Source organism: Lissotriton helveticus, chromosome 3_2 (genome assembly GCF_964261635.1).
Source record: "Lissotriton helveticus chromosome 3_2, aLisHel1.1, whole genome shotgun sequence".
In the NCBI taxonomy this organism is placed as follows: domain Eukaryota; kingdom Metazoa; phylum Chordata; class Amphibia; order Caudata; family Salamandridae; genus Lissotriton; species Lissotriton helveticus.
Window position 1 is genome coordinate 29,378,304 of NC_136062.1, and position 10,494 is coordinate 29,388,797.

The 10,494-nt window shown below is 43.8% G+C and overlaps 1 protein-coding gene across 1 annotated transcript in view; it reads right to left on the reverse strand.

Annotated features, from left to right (window-relative positions):
* Positions 1-8,052, reverse strand: part of SPPL2A (signal peptide peptidase like 2A) — a 346,877-nt gene extending 338,825 nt beyond the window's left edge. Inside the window, exon 1 of the mRNA XM_078684763.1 lies at positions 7,725-8,052. Within this exon, the coding sequence (XP_078540889.1) occupies positions 7,725-7,790 (66 nt within the window). The 5' untranslated portion in view covers positions 7,791-8,052. The remainder of the gene's footprint in view (positions 1-7,724) is intronic.
* Positions 8,053-10,494: the final 2,442 nt, after the last annotated feature.

A 10,494-nucleotide genomic window follows, 5' to 3' on the forward strand; every position in this document is an offset into this window, starting at 1 on the left:
ATATGCCATGTATAAAAAAAGAGAAGCCCAACTGCAATTGTAGACAACAGGGATACGTTTTCTTTGAAAAGGAAAAGTGGGCATGTGTGTTTGAGGTCAGTCTGCTTACAAGATTTTGTGTAAATTAATTTAGTTATCTTTATTATGCAGGAATGTATATATTATTTGGCATTTGGTTTTCTTGTTTTCTTTGTGGCAAAATATGTGTGGTTTAACTTGTTTTATTACTATGGTGGGGGAGTTGTATGGCATGTGCACATAATGTGGAACTAGAACTGTGTGTAACAACCACTCCAGCTGAGAATGTGTATGCTCAACTTTGTGAGCTGTTGGCTGGAGCTGTAGTGGACGAACCTCTGGTGAATGATGTCACTGGAGCACATCTTATTAAAAGGATATTCCTATTCATCACTTCTGGTGGTCTCTATTCTTTCTACAGCTGTCCACTGGAGTCGCCACCAGCGCTGCAAATGGAAACAGCAGCAACTTTCTCCTATTCAGTGGCAGTCCGGAGACCACTACAAAGTTATCTTGGATATGCAGCAGCTCTCTCAGTGACTCACTTGGGGCCCCCGAGATAAAATCAAAGCGTCATCTGTGTACAGCGAAACCAGGTTTCCCATCTCTCTCACAGGTATGCTGCACCAAATCATGTCCAGCGAACCCTGAGCATAAGGGGCTTCAGTGCTAGGATGGGCAACAGTGGGCATCCCTGCCAGGTGCCACCACCCAGTTTCAAGCCGTCAGAGCAGAGAGAAACCATCCTGATCCACGTGTTTGGGCTCATATAAATTAATAAGATCCAGGTGCTGACCTTCGGACCAAAACCAAGAACCCTTAGTACTTCCAAGAGGTATCCCCAATCGACTGTGTCGAATGCCTTTTCAATGTCAGCTACAACCAGGACCATCGCTACACTTTCTCCCTCTACTTTGAGCTGTAAATGCGTGAGCCATCTCAGGTTCATACCCATATTAGGGTCTGGGATAAACCAGCATTGATCTTCAGGAACCAGGCCCGTTCAGATAGCTAACATCTTACAGAGGACCTTCACATCGGTATTTAACATAGTGAGTGGCCACAAGACTCCAGAAAGACCTCCAGAAGTCCCTTTGTAAGAATGGCCAAGTAACCTGATAGAATTCTGGTGGGAACTCATTCCCTTCAGGAGCATTATGTTTAGGAAGTAACTTTAGAGCAGCCCTCAGTTCCTCCAGTGTGAGGTCAGATTCCAGTTCGAGACACACACCCTCCGCAAAGTGGGGAGTGTCAGCCACCTCAGGAAGTTCTGTATCCCTGTGTGTCGGATCCCGAGCTCCGCTTTAAATACCACCTCCAGGTGGTGTTTGATCGTATCCACTACTGCCTCCAGTTTTACCCTCAATGCACCATCCGATGCCCTCAAGTGGACAACCGGTGACACCACTTCTTCTTTTCGCAGGATCCAGGTCAGAAGCCTCCCGGACTAGTTACCCTCCCTATAAAGGAGCTGCCGAAACTGCGTCAATGTGGGCCTATCCAGCCTATCCCAGATATCTGCTATGCATCGCCGCCTCCTCCCTTCGGCCGTTCCAGGCATTCAGGTCACAGGTCTGCAGTCCCACCATATCCACCTCTCGCTCCCTAAGCTTGAAAATTAATTTTAAAGCCAGATTGTGAGCCCTAACCATACTGCCAGAAAGAAAAAATATTTATGTAATTATTAATTGAAATAGTGCCCATTGAAGAGAAATAAACACAGGCAAAGTAAGCTGAAGGATATAAAATATTGACAGTCGAAAACATGAGAGCTGTATAAGAGAGCCGTATTCTGTCAATTTGTGTAAAGATTCCATATAACATGCTGTTTTATCCAAATTAGTCACAGTTCTCTCAGCGTTTGAGGTGAAGACAGCTTTGATAGAAATGGGGGAGGGGCGCACGAAGGAGAGTACGCATCAGGCATGAAGGTAAAATGAGCAGTGCTGAAACGCGTGAAAACGCTAAAAGGTGGAGTGCCCAATCAGTGTCTCTAACTGACCTGAAACCTTACATTTTGTGGTGTCATCAGGGGTAAGAATTATCACTAGGCATATTTATTTAAACAATGTATTCACTGGATTTCGGAATCTTTAGGTTTCTCTTCTCCATGATTGAGTTTGGTAAGAAACTTTATACCCCATACTCCTTTAACAAATATCTAGCCTTTTCACAAAAAACACACAAAAAATGTTTTATCTTAAAAACACGTGTAGGCTATTAGAACCTATCGTATTGTCTAGTCCTACTAACTCTAACAGTTTTATACTCAACCATATGGAATAGTAAACTAATACACATTATTGACAAATTAATTTGCCCTTGTCCACACACGTACACAACATTTTACAAGCTAATTTATTCTACTATTTATAAACACTTGAAACAATTGGGCTCAGAAAGGCATAAATCAAACATATAATCTAAATGGGAACAAGATTTAGGGGCAATTTGGCAAAACTCCCTGTGGCGAAATATTTGGATGAAGATTACGAAGTCTTCACATGCAGTAAACACCACTAAAACACTATTTATTTGTATATTATCACTTTTATTACCTCTTTCGACCATATACAACATGTATTCAGACGTTTCAGATACTTGTTTGTTTTGCAATGTGGACTTTTAACATTTGCTTTTTTCATGCCATTTTGTTAAAAGCTTTTGGTTACAATTTGGAATCAAGTTAATTCTATTTTCCAATATAATGTACCTTTTACCTTTGTAAAATTGTTTTTGGGAAGTTTATCTGTAGCAAGGGAAAATGTTTCTGCCAATCTGAAACTGCATTTTATCAGCAGTTGCATCCCAACAGACAACAAAACATTGGAATGATTCAATCTATCTTTTCAAGCATGGTGGTATGCTGTTTGTTATAACCATAGATTAGACAGAGCATACATTCATCCTGTTTCACTTGCTCTTAATCATGACTCCTTAGGGTCTCCAGTAACAGTTTTTTCTTGACAATGTAATAAGACTTTCTAAATTGCATCAACGACACATTGATTATTTCGCTTAATTTCCTTGACTACTTTTACCTTCATACAAGTTTTCATAACTTACTTATTTTTTGTTCTCGATAACATTATTTTCAATTTGTATAAATATCAGGCTGTTTTATTACATCTTTACAAATGGTTTATAGTTATAGACTCTCTCTTCCCACTCCTTCTCTTACTTTTCCCTCCCCCCACCCTTTTTTTAAAATAATCTATTATGTATTCTTCATGTTAGCAATTACTCTTGTGGTATTTATTAATGCTGTATTCAATTAATGTAATTGTTATATTTAAGTAAACTTTCTCTTTAAACTTAAAAATAGTTGAGATAGCAAAGCCTCAACTTGCAGAATCATATGCAACAGGAAAACTCAAAAATACACTATACAATCAATGCTTTGCGAGCCAGAAATGTCATTCAGGTTAGCAAGATATACTTGGTGCCTTACTGCGATTTGGAAGGTGAAGTGGGAATGTAAGGTGAGTTTCCTGCATTCTTTCGATATACAATGGATTGTGTCAATGGTTTGCAATTGCAATTTTTGTTTTTATTTAAATTGCAGTTAGGTAACCGAACAGAGACTGACGAACATCCCCCATTTAACAGTAGCATGGTGACATTACAAAGCATTGCATTTCTCTGAAAATACATGAAAGATAACACAAAGTTACAATCAGCTTGTTCAGAGCAGTAAAGGCCTCTAAGCTCATAATAATCCACCTCCTGCGGTGTTATGGCAAGTACACACTTGAGGAGCAACAAGACCAACCTTCAGGTGTCGATGTCACCCCCTGCCATTGAGCCCCAAGCATGTCCACGGCTATTACCAAGCTCCGCCGCTCCGGAGTACAGAGGCATATGTTCCTCAGCATCCGCAACACAGAAGGAGGGAGCCCCAGGGTCTCTCGGAGGGCCAGGTAGGCAATCAGGGGGGCCATATTTCCTTGGAGTTTGAGTTAGGAGGCATAGGTTCCCAGTGTGTATTCAGCTGTTCATCGGGTTGTGGACACAGCCGTCGCCCCCAATGCATCACAAGCTACGGTAACTCTTAGCAAGGGTAAAAGCAATACCATGAGAGGCTGCACTTCCCTCTGCACTTCTCCAACATATCCCAGGAGGACTACCAACAGGGTCCTGTTGATCTGACAGTCGCTGATAGTGTCCAGCACAGAGTCCCAGAAGGCCGCCACCCCAGGACATCGCCATGCCAGGTATAGAAAATCTGCATCTGCCGCCCCACAGGGCACGTATCTAGCCTCCTCCAACAGGCCCATTTTATATAGCATAACTGGAGTGTGATACAGCATTTGAAGAAATTTAAAGTGCACCAGGCGCAGTCAATAGTTCAGAGACAACAAACTAGTCAAGGTACAACAGGCGACTCATTGTTTTTTTGTATACTCCACACCCAAGTCCCACTGCTAGAGATCACGAACCATTGGAGTACAGAGGGTCGCTTTCTCCTGCGTTGTTGTGTGATAAGTTATCATGGAGAGCATGCGGTGAGCAACATTTCAAGCACTTGTAGCGCCAGTGGGGCAGCAGGGAATATTGGGAACACCTCTCGACAGGTGGCACGAACTCTGAGAATCAACCGCGTCCATTAGGGCATTGTGCGGGCCAGCCTGTATAACATGGACATTAACAAACTTGCTCCTAGCGAACAGTCACCCCATTGTAGTCACCTGTAGTCTTTGTAGTTGGGCTCACATCCTGCGGTCCGATGTCAAACGTAAAGCCAGGTTCAGCAAAATGGGGATCGAACTGGTGTAAAGTGTTGCCAAGGCTGCGCACCGCCTGAGCGGTTACCAAGCCCAGACGGTATTCTGAACAGTATCCACCATAGCTCTAGACCATTACAGAGGGATACAGTGGCATGTGGCTGGAAAGGAGTAGGATGGTGTCAATACTATGCAAACTGGGCCTGAGCACTGATGGAGCAAGGACTCGTGTAAAAGAGACTTGCTTGGATGCAATCCTCTCATATACCCTGTAACGGCGTATTAATAATGTATTTGTGTGAACTTATATGAACCACATTCCATTTTTTAGCAAGACGAAGCTTGCCTATGTGTTTTACTAACAAGTAACCCGAGTGGAACTTAGAATGGCTGCTAAACGCTGGAAACTGTATTGCGCATGCGTAAATTGCATCTACGCAGAATGATGCTCTTTCGCTGGGAGGGAAATTTCTGCACCTGCGCAGTCGCTCTAAAAATGGCCGCTTGAAAGCTCACATGCTAAGCATCTGCTTTACTGAAACTAAAAAGAGTTATTTACTAATTGCTAATGCTGGGAGAGCTTTTATAAGTAAATGGGATTAGAGTAAATAGGTGGTATACAGTGAGATCATTTTATTTTGAAATTAATGTTTCATCCTGACCCCTCTATTAGTTCGTATTCGGGCGTCCGATTGAAACAGAAGTCCATCTCACACGTGACTTTCACACAGGCGCACTAATAACAAGCCAAGAAGCCATGATGTTGTTATTTGAAACCCATCCAAGGCAATCATTGCTACATGCCCAGGGAACCTGATGGATGTCCTGAAAGCTGAAGGAAAACGAACACCAAATGTATACATTTGTGTGATAAAGAAGTGGATACGGGTGGGAAATAAAGCTTGGGAATAAGAACTAAGGGGCGGGAACATTAACCAAAGGAAATTATTAAAACTTAGCATGGTGTGATGATCATCCCCCCATGCTTGTCCAATCAGAAATAGGAGTTTCATAAAGTATTTTTTTTTTTTTGCAGAGTTTTATATAGCGCGCACTACACCCAAACCGAATCGGGTATCAGAGCGCTTTACATAACACCAGTTACGTTACATGAGGACAGACTTCATTTAAAAAAAAAAAAATTTTAGGCACGGGGAGAATAAGTGATTTGCCCAGAATCACAGGATGTTTGGCGTCGTTACCGAGACTCGAACCCAGTTCCTCCAGGTCCGAGGTCGAGCGCCCTAGCCGTTAGGCCAACTCCTCTCCCTAAAGTTGAAACATTAATGGGTGATACATGAGCAATGAAAGGTATAATTGAGGTAGTTTAGTTAGCCATGACACATGAAGTAATTCTGAGATGCCGAGAGACCGGGATGCTGTCCAAGAGCTGAGCGAATGCTGAAAAAGAATCGGTTTGCAGACTTAGAATTTTAGCAAATAACTAGAAGAAGATCGCAGAAGAATCGAGGAGGCAATTGATTAGAAGAAGATCAGAGAAGAATCGAGGAGGAAGATAGTGTCAGACAGAGGTGCGACGCAGGCGTCGGATCTAGAAGAGGTCACCAATCCTGTCCAGAATCCTGTCCTGAAGTCTTTGTCACCTGATTCTATCTCAGGTGACCCTTCCAGTTCCTTGGCAAAGGGGTTGGTTTCCACACCGTTCTAGGTAAATATAGTTCTGTGTAGTATGTCATTGTACTGTTCTCTCTATCCTCTCTCTTCCGAGTACTCTCATTGCGAAAACTCGTTTAAATTAGGTGACTGATTAATGAAATAATTGATTCTTCCTTCCTTGGGAAACGGAGTACGTACTGTATTTCTTGTTTGGCTCACATGAATTAACTAGATAAAATATTTAAAACTTTTCCCGAGTCTGTGGTTATTTCAAACGATAAGAAATATAAATCTATGTCATTTCACCATCAACTAGTTCCAACTAATAGGTCCATTGACCAGAGGAAAGAACTTTTTGATCAGTGAAAGATTAGTCAGGTAACTAATCTCATAAAAAGTCATTTATAAACTTGAACCCCAGTTGTATTTACTAGCCTATGTGAAAGTGTGTGTGTTAATGGGCCCAGGTGAGTAATGGTGTTTAAATATCTGAGGTTGGTAAACCGCTGGATCAGCACGTAATAGTAATGCTCCATGTCAGATACACAGAGCTCAAATGGAGTGTAAGTAGCTCTCTAGTAACTCCGGGTTGTTGTGCTGCCCAAGCCAGGTCAGTGATGGTTAACAATTGCAATTATTATCAAGGCTGGGCAACTTATTCATCTAGAGTACTGACTCACTGGGAGATTATGTAAACTACATTCCTTTCAGGACTGTGGGGAACGCTGGGAGGACTGTTGGCCTAGTGCAGTATGCGAGTTCAGTGAAGGGAGCCCTGGAGGTTTGTGGGCAGCCCCATGTTACCATCTTATGCCTGACAAGGTAAGTCAACCTCATTTAGCATAGCCGTCAAGCTTCCCTGGTCCATAAGTGAATAGTTAGGCGAAACACAGTTTTCGGGGATTGAACTCTTACTTAATCCTGTATAAAACCAAGACCTCAAGTTGCATCATTTTAAGAAAAAAAACTGGGACTAGCCTTAAGAATCAAACATGGACCTGGAAAACTTGGCAGCTATGAACCTTTTTAGGCCAAAGCATTTTCCATTATGCCATTTTAGAGACCATAGGTTACCACATTAAAAAGGAAACTGCAAATCTCTGTAACCATATTATGGAGAAGAAAAATATGGTTTAAAGTGTAAAAACGTCGTGACCACTTGTCAGGTTTAGCAGAAATTCTGGTAGTAACAGGAAGCTTTCTGTTCGGTGCATTGATCATATAAAACATTTCATTTCGGGGTCGGAGGAGAGCTTGATTACTCTCGTCACGGGCAGACATGACAAATCCCATATAAGCAACTCACACCAACACACCTGGGCGCCGACCCGCGGGCCCACTCGCTTAGCATGCCCTGCACCGTACCTGACGGGTGACCATCAGGAGCAGGGCACACAGGTGTATGCCCAGGAGGCTCAGGGTGCGCGCCATCCTCCAGCCTTCACGCGCCGGCGCCCTGCCACTGATTCCCGGAGATGTGTCGCGGGGTCTGGGCGTACATCAAGGGCCTGCCGGGGGTATCACAGCTAATGGCAGAGGAGGGGGCATCAGAGACCACAAAGCAGAGCAGGACACAGAGCTGTCATGGAAACTCTTCTTGCGAGCCAGGACACTCACTTCCTCTTCCGCCTTGGCTGCGAGCGGTCCAGCTTCAACTCTAGTCTGAGGGGAGGAGCCTTAACCCGGATATGGTGAGAGGAGCCTCCCAGCTGCCTGAGTCGCAAGGAATCTGCAAAGAAATCCTGCAAAACAATTGACCATAACTACATACTATATTTACTAGAAAGTGTGCATTTCCCAACTGTACACAAACGGTGACTTTGAGTTTTCCTTTCAGTAACCTTCGTGGGTTAAAAAAAAAGGCACGTATAACAAGTTGTGCTCAATGGTGAGCCCCGCTTGTCATTTGCATTCTGTCACCGGACTATTTTTGCTGTGTTTTTCTCCTCAGCCAAGCCTGCTGCACGAAGCCAGTCACCGGTGACTGCAGTCGGCCGTGGAATCCCTGTGGCCCACAGGGCGGGCGGAGTTGCTATTCTTAGCCCTGATATTTGCCCAAGCGTCGGATGGACGTTAAGTTCCAGGGTTACTGTTCAGGAATGCCTTTCGCACTCCATTAAAAGAAACAATAAGCTTTGGCAAAGCCAATAGATCTCGCCAGCAGGAGCTATTGGCTTTTCCAATATGTTTTTGACATGTTGTACACCAGCGTGGCTGCTGTTCAGCATGGCTAAAAGATAGTAGGGTATATAAGAGTAGAGTGTTGTAAACTGGAATATAGTGGCGTGTTAAGGAGTGCCTTATTGCGTCTTGGAGTGAGAGTTGAGTGGTCATGTAGTGAAATAGGGTGGTGTGGAAGTGCAGAGTGGAGTGGCTTAGAGGATCGTAGTGTGGTGTAGCGCAGAATGGACTGCTGTAGAGGTTGTTGCTTAGGGTGAAATAGAGCAGAGTAGATTGTTGTAGAGTCTAGTGGCATAGAATGGAGTAGTGTAGAAGTGTGGAATTGCACTCAGTGGAGTAGAGTGTTGTAGAGTCGAAAGGCGTAGAGAGGAGAGGCATACAATGTCAGAGTGGGGTGGCATGGAGTGAAGCAATGGATTAGAGAGGAATAGTGTATCATAGAATAGAGTTGAGTATGGTGGCATGGAGTGGCAGAGGGAATTGCATAGAGCATCGTAGAGTGGAGTAGTGTCGTAGAGTGGCACGCGCAGAGTGGAATAGAGTACTTTAGAGTGGAGTGGAATAGAGTGGTGTAACTGAAAAATTCGAACTTCGGTAGGGAAAAAAGATGGCGTCCAGGAAGGATGTGTGAGAGGCTAGATCCGTTGAGTCTCCTCTCTGCTCGGGGGAAGAACCGGCAAAATCGGCGTTTATGAAAAGCGGTGAAATGCTAAATGCTTTATGGAGAGATTAACTGAAAATAGGAAAAGAAATGTAATCACCTACGGTGGTTTGATCTTGCATTCGTGAAGGGCGGTCGTTGTGTGCAGCGGACAGAGCCATTGATCGACAGAGAAGCGAGGAGTGAGGTGCGTGGGTGGACCGGAGCTGCAGAGAGATCGCGCCTCAGACAACTGGTGGAGACCTGGTGTGCGAACTCTGCGAAGGGGATCATGGCTGTCCTGGAGGAAGCTGCGGAACACTTCTAGCCTGAGGAGGGGCAGAGGGCAACGTTGCGGTGCAGGATATCGGCTGATCCGGGCAAAAACACACCAAGTGGAGTAGGTGCATTGGGATAGCTTCTGATGGATCACAGATGCATTCTGGTCTCACCATGACCTAGGACTACCACCGGAGTTGTAATGAGAAATGCAAGAAGCAGCGGTAAGCCCTCGGTGAGCAATGAGCAACTACACAATATATTCAGCAATAGGCAATCTGTGGTTTTAGACATATGTAGCGCATTGAACATTTGTAATTTTCTGTGATTCGCAACTTGCATATATATCAATATTGCAAGAGGTAGGCCCCTTTTTTAAATTTTGTTTTTTCAGTTCAAGCTACTGTTCTATTACTATTGCTATTGGATATCAACGCTACGGCTCTGAGATGCCGCCTAAAACATCACGGGGGGGAGAAGAGGAATGTGTGATACCCCGCTGGTTGATCAATCTGAAGACTCTCAGACAGTAGGAAGCATAAAAAAAAAGAGCTCTAGAAGGGTCAGTAGGAGAGTTGAATTGCTCGTATACAAAAAGTGACCTGAATGGAGGAAAAGATAAGAGAATTCCACAAATATTTTCAACTAAGAAAGATAAAAAAAAACACCCCAAATTGTGGAAAATCAACAAAAGCCCACGTGGTTGTCAACAGTTCAAGGAAATACCGCAACTCTAACTGAGATAGATCTACCAGACACCGAAGTGAACGTGGAGGATCAGACCATAATCTCACATGTGCAACTCATAGCTGCTTTGGACACATGTGATGGTCAAATCTTGGAGTGTGGGCTACGCCCAGAGAAGGAACGGAAATCTGTAGGTGAAAGTGATTCGAGTGAACTTTTCTTATCATTATCGAATCGCACGGATAGCTCAGATGAGGATCAAGATGAAGGGCAGAAGGTGGAGTCCTTAGAAGGCTCAATTGCTAGTTTGGAAAGTGAACATAATGATAAAATCATGGATTCCACATC